Here is a 12,396-nt window from a genome sequence, read left to right as displayed (position 1 = left end):
AAAACCCTTCAGTCCTCTTTGACGTCTCCCTTGTTCCTTGGTCAGCATTGATCTACAATAATGAAACTCATAATTTACAGAAATCTTTTTTTATATAAACAAGGAGGGGGTATGCACATGTTTATGAGCATCCCTTACTCCAAGGCCTGAAATTTTTAATAATACACCGAATTGTTTGATGCATGTGTTTCAGGATGGCGGCCGATCGATTTTTTTTTTTATTAGGACACTCGCACATGTATGTATGTATGTATATATAGAAAAGCAAGTATTTAACTGCTATAATATAAACCCATCAACAAAGTTTTAATATTTCGTATTTTTTAAATTAACATTGATAGTAGTGAAAGCAGGATCAGTTTTTCCTAAGCAATATGGATCTGTGATTGGAATTTTATCTCCAAGTGTTGCCAATTACCCATATATATTTTTTTTATCTATGTAGGCTATGCTTGTAATTGTGATATGTAATGGTTGTTTTTTAAAATATTTTTGTATAAAAATATATTAAAATAATATTTTTTATATCATTACATCAAAGCAATACAAAAACATTAAAAAAATTAAAAACACGAGATAAACAAGTTCACATTATAAAAAGATAGCTTTTAACAAAAAAAAGTTGAGAAAGAAAAGAGAATATTCAATTCATATACTTGTTCTTTAAATTAAGTTGATATTTTTTAAATATTTATGAATAATTTTGATGTATTAATATTAAAAAAAAATTAAAAAAATATTATTTTAATATTTATTCAATTAAAAAAATTGCAGCTACACCCTTCTATGATGAGAATTCTCAACATGCACATTGGTAAAACAATTCAAATATTAATATATTATACACATGTACTGTTCTTGTTAACTTTCATTTGATAACAAAATATATTTACAACATTTGGCTGATCGATATTCTCGATATACATGAAAGTCCCTCGGTGCAAATATTCTGGAGGTAAAACCAATGTCTGCCTATAATTAATCGTTCAAATTTGAAATTATTCACTGAAAATACGGGCACTAAACTTTGGAGTGACTCCTCCTGGGTCAAAAGCTAACAGGGACAGCAGAAGAACCGGCAATGGACCCCTCACCAGATATGTAAGCCGCCTGCACAACGCCCTGGTTAGTACGGCTATGGCCGAACTTTAATCTGTCTATTATAAATTCATTTTAATCCTATTTCCATCACAGAAACCAGCTCATAAAATATTATTTATTAATTAATAATGAAAACTCATTTTCAAATAGGGTAAACACCACCATCCTGCAATAAGTAATCACGATTCAAATTCAAACTAAAACGAATTTGAAAATTCTATTTACGGAACCCAGTTGTCGTTTAGAATCGCTTTCTTTAATATCTCTGAGCTTTCTCACCATTGAGCTTTCTATTTTCCTTTCCCAGTGAGCATGATTAAGCTGTTTTGAAAAATTAAGAGTGCGTTTGTCTTGAAAAATATAATAAAAAAAACCCAGTTGAAGAAAACAAAATGTTTCTGAAGATGCATCCCCAGTAAACAAAAACCCTGCCACTCCGAGCTCTTACCACTGCGCAAATGGAAATGTGTCGGGTAATTTATTTCTTAAGTACTTGGCTTCTAGACGTGAAAATAACCTTGCCTTCCATGTCAACAAAACTATAGTCTAGTTCCTTGCATCATAGTAAAAACACATCCATCCATCTTTCCCTAGACCCAGCCATGTTAGTGATTAATTCTCTTCCGACGGCTTACAGTTCAAAGTATTTTTCATCTAAAAATATATTAAAATAATATATTTTTAATATAAACACACTAAAATAATTCAAAAAAATATAAATTAAACCCTGCTTGCAAACCATCTTTTTCCAAACCATCTTTAAATCTTTAGGTCTACTCCAGTAAGACAAACGGTCTACAGTAGCTGAGGGATTAAATTATTAGTTTTCAAACATGGAAGGCTATTATATGGTTCGAAACCAAAGGGTCACGTAATTTTAAGATATTTCCATGCTCGAAAGTCAGATGATGCTTGTACTTCCAAAAAAGCGATGAATAGATGGAGGCCGGCACGAATGCCCTCGGCACGGTGTATTAGCATCATAGACATTTGAGTTATAAATTAATAAATTGCCCATTTTATATTTCCGTGGCTCGTCATTTTCTTTCGAGATAATCTTGACAGGTTGCCAAATGAGACGGCTGTAGAAAATCATGCCCAGAAGATACTGTTGAGCGGGATTTGTATGAAGACTCTTGCATGCCGTACAGAGCATTCTATAGCATTTAACAAGTCCAGACTCGATTGCAAGTCAAGGGTTAAGGTGGGGCTCCACGAACAGCAACTTTCATCGAAATTAATCATAGGCACGGTCAATTTAGACGCTTAACGACTATATCAGCAAGATGTATGTATACAAACTTGTCCATGTGAGTCAATAATTGCATGATTTGGTGTGTCTACGTGTACAATAGACTTCACCCCGGATAAATTAATTATATATAACACAGAGAGGTTTTAATTCAGGTGATGTAAATTCAAAGCGATCAAAGAACCTGCCCGTGAATCCGTGTTGAATTTACTTGGATTTAGCCTGAACTCTTTATGCAGTACAATATTCCATGAGCTATTGACAAACTACTTTATTCGACGTGGCCTGACATGATTATGCAAAATGACGACATCACGAAGACACGGGGAAAAAAACGAGGAAAAGTGTGTGGATATTGCAAGAAGATAAAAAGGTTTCTAGATTCACGTTGCATTAGCGATCATCTCGCCGAATAAATAATATATACTTTTTAATGTGAATATCTTGGTATCAGATCTAATAATTTTATCAATAAATTTTTTTATTTTTTTTATACTAATATTTATTTATAATGATTTTACCAATAAAATCATGACTAAAAACCATCTGTTGAAAAAACATTCGGTTTATCATGTCACCAACAGGATAATTATATGTAATTCTATTTGTAAGTTACAATAATATTTATAATAATTTTTTTTTAATTTTTTAAAATATACCGACAGACTCAGTCTATTGATAATAATAGATATATATATTAAAAAATATTAAACATAAATAAAAAGTAATTAAAAAAATAATATAAATTTTAAATATTTAAAAATCAATTATCTTAATATAAAAATCATATATTTATTATAAATTTATAATCAATTATTTAACACCTTACTAGACTCACATGCATTTAAACTCAGCATATAACTAAGTCGAAAAGTGTTGAGTATAGCACTTTACCAAAACCTATATGTACTTAGATCCACTATATAGCTAAATGTAAAGATATTGGGTATGGTAAGATATCAGCTCCACGCACACTTGTATTGAGTGCGTAAGTAAACCTAAAGGTATTGATATGATAAAATACCGGATTCATGGATAAATAAACTTAGCATATATATATATATATAACTGGACTTAAAAATATTAAATTTAAAAATAAATAAGATCTGAGCTCAAATGTATGTATGAGATGATGGGTTAGTATTCACTTTTTTTACTGTGGGTTTCTTAAACAAATGAACTGTTCCTTTTCATTTTCAATAACACAAGAACATTTAATCGTCGTAGCTGTTGGTCACTTAATGATCTGTTTTTAACTATAGAATCCTCACTAGCATTTTTTTTATAAAAAAATTCACAGGTAACAGAGATAAATAAAATATTGGCAAGAATTCAGAACGGTAATATGAAAATAAACCAAATTATATAGAAAAAAAATAATTCATGGCAACAATTCCTTGGTAAAAAAATCCATGGCCACTGATTTGAAATTTTTTTCTTATCTTTTTTTCACGCCTGCTTTTGTCGCCACCATGACGATGCCAACGGTAATCCAACAATACCATTGCCAAAAACAACAAAATAAACAGCAAGCAAGTACACAATTAATTATGAATATATGTTGGAGAGTGTAATAAATATTTTTAAAATTTATTTTTGACATTGATATATTAAAAAATATTAAAATTAATAATTTAAAATTAAAATATTAAAATATATTTTAAAATTACAGTTGGATTGAAATGCTAAATAACACCTTAACCTCGTTGAAAAGCCGTCCCTATTTGATTAATTTTTTTTATTATTATATGATATGTTTTCCTTTTCCTCTCATAATAGACAGATAATCAAAATTCATTTGAACATCTCATTTCCGATTTTCTTCCTTCCTTCGTTCTTTTCTTCCTTCCCTGTTTTACTCCCACCATCTCATAAATTAATTTAATTCTACTATATAAAATAGCACTCTAACGATCGTCTATCCAAAAGCAAATTCAACAATCTTGTCTCGTGATTTGTTTTCTAATTTAGTGGTCAGAGAATTATTATACCAGCTTTCATTGAACCTGTTTACAAGTATGGTTATGGTTATTTTTTAAAATATTTTTATATTAAAATATATTTTAATAATTTTTTTTAATTTTTAAAAATTATTTTTAAAATTAGTATATTAAAATGATCTAAAATATATAAAAAAAATTAAAATTTGAAACATAACGTTCACAAACGGTGTCTTATGCGAACGGAGGAGAGAGGGAAAAAGGGCAAAAATGCCAAATCAGTAAAAACGTGTTTCGCGGAAATCGCTATTCTCAGCACTAGCTCGCCATCACCTCCACAGTTGAAGATGCAATTATTAATCTGACACTAACAACATGTAAAGCTTCCCTTCTAGAATTTCTCGAGTCAGCGTAAGGATTTACCACGAATTTTAAAAATCAATGGTCTTCCACAACAAAGGACAAAAAAATAAAATAAAATAAAATAAAAAACAATGCCCCAGGTCAGGTCTTCAAATCTCAGAGCCACTGCTCCTCTCGATTATTATATTCTTTAACGGTTTGTCACTCTCCGGCACTAAATTTCCAAGCTGAACATTTTGACTAAGTTCATTCATCTAGAAGGAGGTCTAATGCGCGTTTCTTACATAATAAAAAGGATTATTATTTTATTAAAGTTAATCAAGGGTGGATGCTAAATCTTTCAAAAAAGTTTTATTTAAACTATTTATATTTTTGAAGTATTCACAAATACTATCATGTATACAAATACTTTTCTGTATTAATATCGTTTTTGATATTATTATGCAGTGAGTCTTTTAAATTTATTTTTTATTTAAAAATACATCAAAACCATGAAAATTATTAAAAAAAATCAATTTAATATATAAAAAAAAACATATTAAAAAAACCTAATTTTCAAACACACTTTAAATGAAATGAACAACAATCAAAGCAACTGGGTAACAAAACAATTAATGTTAAAAAACGAAAAGTGAAAAAAGAAAAAAAGAAAAAGAAAAAAAAGGGGACATCCATTTTAATCAAAGTCTACGTTCAAAGCGTACTGGATGCGCCATCTCTCATCTCCTGCTTCTTGTTGCTTTCCCTTTCCAAGAAAAAAGAAAAGAAAACAATCCAATGCAATAATTTTTTTTTATAATAAATACTAATTCAATGTAAGGCCACCACCATCCACCTCGACAATTTTTTCTCTATCTATATTAAAGAGAGTGGTTTGTTTTAGGACGCACTCAATCTGATATACCTGTGTCCTTCAAAACAAACTACTCTTGTACTGTCTCACCTTTGTGTTCTTCTTCAAGGGTGGAGATCACATCCAAGAATCCATGTGATCATAGCTTTTAAAGGTGTCTCTACTTTTGTCCAATCCTCTGTTTTTAGCCGCGTCAATCTCTCAAAGTTCCTTGCCTTTTCTTTCTTTTCTTGTTCAATTTTCATCTGTGTTATTGGGTTATTGAATTTTTGAGCTTTTAGGCTTGAATTCCAACTGGGATTTTGATTTTGGTGTGATTTCTGCTTCTGGGCATTCCAGTTTTCATTCAAAGGAGCGGCATTTTTAGCACTCCTAACTATAGAACCAAAAAGTTCTGTTCTTTGTTAGAGGAGGAGAGAAATGGCTGGTGGTGGGAAAAGGAAGAGGTTGAGATTGAGCAAACTGTACTCGTTTGCATGTGGAAAGACATCTTTAAAGGGTGATCAGTCCCAGATGGGGTCACCTGGATTTTCAAGGGTAGTTCACTGCAATGAACCAGACTGTTTTGAGGCAAAGATTAGGAAATATAGTAGCAACTATGTTAGTACTACCAAGTATAATGTTGCTACTTTCTTGCCCAAATCATTGTTTGAGCAGTTCAGAAGAGTGGCTAACTTCTATTTCTTGGTTGTGGGTGTCCTGGCCTTCACTCCTCTTGCACCTTATACAGCTGTCAGTGCTATCTTCCCCCTTATTGTTGTTGTTGGAGCTACCATGGTTAAAGAAGGTATTGAAGATTGGAAGAGAGCTCAGCAGGTATGATTTTTATATTTCATCTGTTTTCTAAGTTTGATATGTTTATTGATTATGGTTTGATGTGTTTCAGTAATGTCTTCTTGACTTGTTCTCATAGAGAGAAGTTTCAGATTACTGTACTGATTGAATGGTATTTGTATGATTTGATGATGAAAGCTTGGGATAATTTTGATACTACTACTGGAAATTTTCATTTGTTTCAAATTACTGTACTGGTTGAATGGTATTTGTATGATTTGATGATGAAATTTTGGGATAATTTTGATACTTCATTTGGAATTTTTCATTTTATTTGCTTGACATATCTGGGAAATCTTTTGCCTACAAGTTTAATAAGGCTTTAGATGACAGTGATAAACTAAATGAAAGTTTTGACATGTTACTGACGGAGTCTTTAGAGAGAAAAAAAAAAACCTTTCTTTTTCAAAAAATAAAGAATTGGAGATAGTTGATAAATTATGTCTTCAATATGTCTGGGGAAAGATAGACCGGAACTTTAGCTCATTTTTAAAGATTCATGTCATCTTTTCCCAGACTTTGTGTAACTTGTAAAAGTAGTGAAACATCACATACAGGATGAGCCTTCTGCTCTCTCACAGGGTAATTTGTGCTACACTGTTTAGCATCGAAACTCTTGTTCCCAAATAGCAGTCCTGTTTATATTGTATATGTTTTACCTGCAACTTTTTAAATGCTTCCATGTTCTCATGCATGTTATTAGAGATGTCTAAATCGAAAATGATAATTATGCTGATCATCCATCTTCTATTGAAATTTCTCATATCTGATCTATACTTTTGCTTTCGGAATGCCTTCTCAGGATATTGAGATGAACAGTAGAAAAACTAGACTGCACCAGGGTGATGGTACTTTCAAATCCACTGGATGGAAAAATCTGAGGGTGGGAGATATAGTGAAGGTGAAGAAGGATGAATACTTCCCAGCAGATCTCCTCTTGCTTTCATCAACTTATGATGATGGAATCTGCTATGTTGAGACCATGAATCTAGATGGAGAGACAAATTTGAAACTGAAACAGGCATTGGAGTCAACTGCATTCATGCACGAGGACTCTTACTATCGGGATTTCAAGGCTCTTATCAAATGTGAGGATCCAAATACAAATTTGTACTCATTCGTTGGAACTCTGGACTTTGAACAGAACCTGTATCCCCTGTCTCCTCAACGGCTTCTCCTCAGAGACTCAAAACTCAGAAATACGGAGTATATATATGGGGCAGTTATCTTCACTGGACATGACACTAAGGTTATGCAAAATTCTACAGCCCCCCCTTCAAAGAGAAGCAAATTTGAGAAGCAGATGGATAAAATTGTTTACTTCTTGTTCTTTGTTCTATTTATGATGGCATTTATTGGATCTCTTGTTTTTGGAGTTGCAACTGACAATGACTTGGATGGCCAGAGGATGAAAAGGTGGTATCTCAAACCAGATGAGTCTACGATTTACTTTGACCCTAAAAAAGTGGTCATGGCATCAATTTATCACTTTCTGACTGCTCTCATGTTGTACAATTACTTCATCCCAATCTCCTTGTATGTGTCAATAGAAGTCGTCAAAGTTTTTCAGAGCAGTTTCATCAACAACGATATCAATTTGTACTATGAGCCATCTGACAGGCCAGCACATTCTCGCACCTCAAATTTGAATGAGGAACTTGGGCAAGTGGACACAATACTTTCTGATAAGACCGGAACATTGACATGCAATTCCATGGAGTTCATCAAGTGTTCTGTTGCGGGGACTGCTTATGGCCATGGGGTTACAGAGGCTGAACGGGGAATGGCTATGAGAGAAGGTGAAAGTGTGAATGGTTGGGATCAGAGCAAGGATTCTTCCAGTACAAAACCACATGTTAAAGGCTTTAATTTTAAAGATGAAAGGATTATGGACGGGAAGTGGGTCCATGAACCCCAAGCTCACATCATCGAAAAATTCTTCCGCTTGTTGGCAATCTGTCACACCGCCATACCTGATGTGGATGAAGAAACAGGGAAGATTTCATACGAAGCTGAATCACCAGATGAGGCAGCATTTGTGATTGCTGCAAGAGAAATTGGTTTTGAATTCTACAAAAGGACACAAACAAGCGTTGCAGTGCGTGAGTACAATCCAGAGACTGGTAGGAAAGTTGAAAGGGTGTATACAGTTTTGAATGTTTTGGAGTTTAACAGTGCAAGAAAGCGAATGTCTGTGATAGTAAGAAATGAGGAGGGAAAATTACTATTACTTAGTAAAGGAGCTGACAGGTTTGTGATCAACTACCTTGAAACCCTTCACACTGGCAAATTCCTTATCTTTTAATCTATTGCGTATTAATTAAATTAACCTTTATCCTATGCAGTGTCATGTTTGAAAGGCTTGCTAAGAGTGGTAGGAAGTTTGAAGAGGAAACCAGGAATCACGTGAATGACTATGCTGATTCTGGCCTGAGGACCCTCATACTTGCCTATCGTGAACTTGATGAAGAAGAATACAGAATTTTTAACCAGAAATTCACCGAGGCTAAGAATTCAGTTAATGCAGATCGGGAATCATTGATTGATGAAGTGGCAGAGAAGGTTGAGAGGAATCTAATTCTTCTTGGTGCAACTGCTGTTGAGGACAAACTCCAAGAAGGGGTGAGTAAGAAAACCTAAAATGTTTTGAAATAAACTAGCCTCTTTAGAGATTTTGAATTTATTTTTCTATTGTACCCATTAGGTTCCTGCCTGCATAGACAAACTTGCTCAAGCTGGAATTAAGATCTGGGTTTTGACCGGAGACAAAATGGAGACTGCCATCAATATTGGGTATGCTATTTTGAAACGGGTGTTTGTTTTGATGCTTTTAAGATGGACTTTACAGTTTGTATCATACGTGGAGGTGTCTGACTTCAAAATTTGAATATGCAGCTTCTCCTGTTGTTTGCTTAGACAAGGAATGAAGCAGATCATAATCAATTTGGAGAATCCAGAGATCCTATCATTGGAAAAAACAGGAGACAAGGATACCATTGCTAAGGTAAAGACTGCTTTAATTCATCATGGATTTCAATCCACTTCAGATTACTTACTTGTGATAGGGATTTATTTTCCTTTTCTCTGGGTGTCATCTTGGTGGGAACAAGGGGATGTTGAAGTTGAAGATGCACCTTAAATTATTATGAATCTATATGTGATATTGATGGGATACATGTTCATTTTCCAGGCATCAAGGGAAAATGTTCTTCGTCAAATAACTGATGGAAAGGCTCTGCTTACTGGACCAAGTGGAACCGCTGAGATATTTGCATTGATAATTGATGGAAAATCACTTGCTTACGCATTGGAGGATGATATGAAGCATTTGTTTCTAGATCTTGCTATGAGTTGTGCTTCTGTGATTTGTTGCCGTTCATCACCAAAACAGAAAGCACTGGTGGGTTATCATTCTTTCTGTAGTTTTTCTCTTCTGTAGGCGCATTTGTTATTAGATATTGAAGACCTTCTATATACTTTTCTTGAAGGAATAATTGTTTTAAATGGTAAAATACAGGTTACGAGACTAGTCAAAATTGGAACCAGGAAAACAACATTAGCAATTGGTGATGGTGCCAATGACGTGGGTATGCTTCAAGAAGCAGATATTGGAGTTGGAATCAGTGGTGTTGAAGGCATGCAGGTCCTCTCCACAGAAAAGCTTACATCCATTTTAATTGTTGTAAATATTTCTCTACCTGCTTGTAATTTACTGACTTTTAACCCTATTTTATGCCTGTTTTCAACTCAGGCTGCCATGGCAAGTGATGTCGCAATTGCTCAGTTTCGGTATTTGGAGCGTTTGCTACTCGTACATGGGCACTGGTGTTACAGGAGGCTCTCATCAATGGTAAGGCCATTTGGAATTGGACATGGCTTAACATTTTCAGTAGTAGTCTTATATTAACTTTAATGATTATTGATGCACGTCGCATGCGATCATGAGTTTATTCCTTTTCATGATTATCACTGATTTTTTTTTCCATGCGCAGATATGCTACTTCTTCTACAAGAACATTGCCTTTGGTTTCTCCATTTGGCTATATGAGGCATATACATCATTTTCCGCACAGTCTGTATACAGCGATTGGTTTTTGTCATTTTATAATGTCTTCTTCACGGCTCTTCCAGTTGCTGCTTTGGGTATCTTTGAACAGGATGTATCTGCTGCAAGCTGTCTCAAGGTATCTCGCTCACTTACTTTGCAGACTCAATTATGGTCATTAAATGGTTAGTAAAGTAGAAGTAAACATCTAGGTCAAATTTTGGTCATTTTTTGACTTCTTTCATATTTCAGTATCCTTTACTATACCAAGAAGGTGTGAAAAATCTCCTCTTTGGCTGGCGCCGAGTACTTCATTGGCTGGGTAATGGGTTCTACACTGCAATGGTCGTTTTCTTCTTCTGCTCAACTGCACTGCAGCACCAAGCCTTCACCCATGATGGAAAAACTGTTGGGATGGAAGTTTTAGGAGGCACTATGTATACTTGCATTGTGTGGGCTGTGAACTTGCAGATGGCACTGTCTGTTTGTTACTTCACCAAAATACAGCGTGGCCTAATTATATATTGTCTTTGTATGTTGTACATTTTCTTCTTGGCATTCGGGTCCCTGTCTCCATCAATGTCTAAAACTGCTTACAAACTCTTCACTGAAGCCCTCGCCCCAGCTGCTTCGTACTGGTTTACAACCATATTTGTGATAATCGCAGCACTGTTGCCTTTCTATGCATATTCAGCAATTGAAACAAGGTTCTTTCCCATGTATCACCAGATGATACAAAGGTTAGAGAGTGGGAAACACGAAGATGATCCTGAGTACTGTGATATGATGCGACAAAGGTTATTGCGGCCACCAACATCAGTAGGTTTCTCAGCACGCTTGGCAGCACAAGCGAATAAGTTAAGACGCAAGAATAAGAATCAGCCACGATAATGGCTGATTATTCTTGGAGGGTATCTGTCAATGTTTCTGGGTTGTGGTCATCTGCTCAAAATCCGAGTCCCCGCTGTCTATGACCAGAAGGTTTGCCCTGCAAATTAGGAATTTTTGGTGACTTTTTTTCTGGAAGCATCTTTCAGCTGTACCATACGTGGAACAGGAAAATTATGCCAAAAGGAATTTAAATTTTGTTTGTTGTACTTTTTAAAAGAAATATAATGTTTATACCGACTTGTATTATTTTACAATATATGTAGGAAACAAGGGAATTCGTAGTAGATTTGGAGTGTATTGCTGTTTATAAGAATAAACTTTCTTTGTTATTGTAATTTGTAGCTCTATTCAGTTCATTATTTGTTGGTGCTTCTTAATAAACATGGATTCTTTTTAATTGACTACAACTCATGGAGTAGGTTTTTATTTTCCCGTCTCTGTTTCTCTGGGCTTGGTAAATTTGTTGAATCTCCTGAAGCACGCAGCGGATGTCTTGCTTTTAATTGCAGTCACAAGTTAAAACAGCAGGCGGCCAAAGACCTCTTATTCTTGGTTGAACATTTGCAATAATCAGTGATCGGAGCTTGAAATTCTCGGAAATATTGCCATTTCTCTTCTCCATCTTGGTGCTCTTGGGCATGATGTTGTTTCCTTGGCAAAAAATATGGCAATAAAATTGCCTGTTCTTTCGCTATGAAACACCACAGTCGGAGCGGAGCTTGTAAATGAACTTTCTTATCTCCCTGGTTTGATTTCAAAATGAGTTAGGAGCACAAAAGCTTTGGCCCTAGTCTCAGTGGTTCAGGTTTGAGTTTTAAATGAGTCAATTTGATCCATATTATGTTTTCTTTATCAATTTAAACCGTTACTGTAGATTCTCTTTCCATCTCTCGCATTTGATTAGCATTTTGTATTCAACTCTTAAGAGCCCGTTCAGTCAATTTCTGCAGAAAGCAGGGATCATCAGAACAGAATATCGATTAACGGGCATAATTTACATCATACAGTTGTTTTGTTACTGAAAAAATATACAAAACCAGGATCGAGTGGCTGCTGTGGATGTAAGTTATACGGATAAATGCATGCCATCGGCCATCATCAGTATGTGCATGAAACC

General features: G+C 34.5%; 1 protein-coding gene across 1 annotated transcript; it reads left to right on the top strand.

The window, feature by feature from the left end:
- The first annotated feature begins 5,359 nt into the window (after window positions 1-5,359).
- LOC133704900 (putative phospholipid-transporting ATPase 9) lies at window positions 5,360-11,614 on the top strand. Its single transcript, XM_062129956.1, has 10 exons — window positions 5,360-6,325; window positions 7,146-8,593; window positions 8,689-8,965; window positions 9,048-9,136; window positions 9,239-9,347; window positions 9,534-9,743; window positions 9,861-9,986; window positions 10,095-10,193; window positions 10,336-10,527; window positions 10,641-11,614. The coding sequence occupies exons 1-10, from the start codon at window positions 5,930-5,932 to the stop codon at window positions 11,277-11,279; spliced, it is 3,585 nt and encodes a 1,194-aa protein (XP_061985940.1). The 5' UTR covers window positions 5,360-5,929; the 3' UTR covers window positions 11,280-11,614.
- The last annotated feature ends 782 nt before the right edge of the window (window positions 11,615-12,396 follow it).

The sequence above is a fragment of the Populus nigra genome, chromosome 10 (genome assembly GCF_951802175.1).
Source record: "Populus nigra chromosome 10, ddPopNigr1.1, whole genome shotgun sequence".
NCBI classification, from domain to species: Eukaryota; Viridiplantae; Streptophyta; class Magnoliopsida; order Malpighiales; family Salicaceae; genus Populus; species Populus nigra.
Note: the sequence above shows the minus strand (reverse complement) of the source record. Positions and strands in the feature narration are given on the sequence as shown.

Excerpts from the sequence above, each read along its gene's own strand:
- LOC133704900 (XM_062129956.1), top strand. The coding sequence starts at position 5,930 with ATGGCTGGTGGTGGGAAAAGGAAGAGGTTGAGATTGAGCAAACTGTAC. Across the intron at positions 6,326-7,145 it reads ATTGGAAGAGAGCTCAGCAG|GATATTGAGATGAACAGTAG; the intron begins GTATGATTTTTA and ends ATGCCTTCTCAG. Across the intron at positions 8,966-9,047 it reads AGGACAAACTCCAAGAAGGG|GTTCCTGCCTGCATAGACAA; the intron begins GTGAGTAAGAAA and ends TGTACCCATTAG.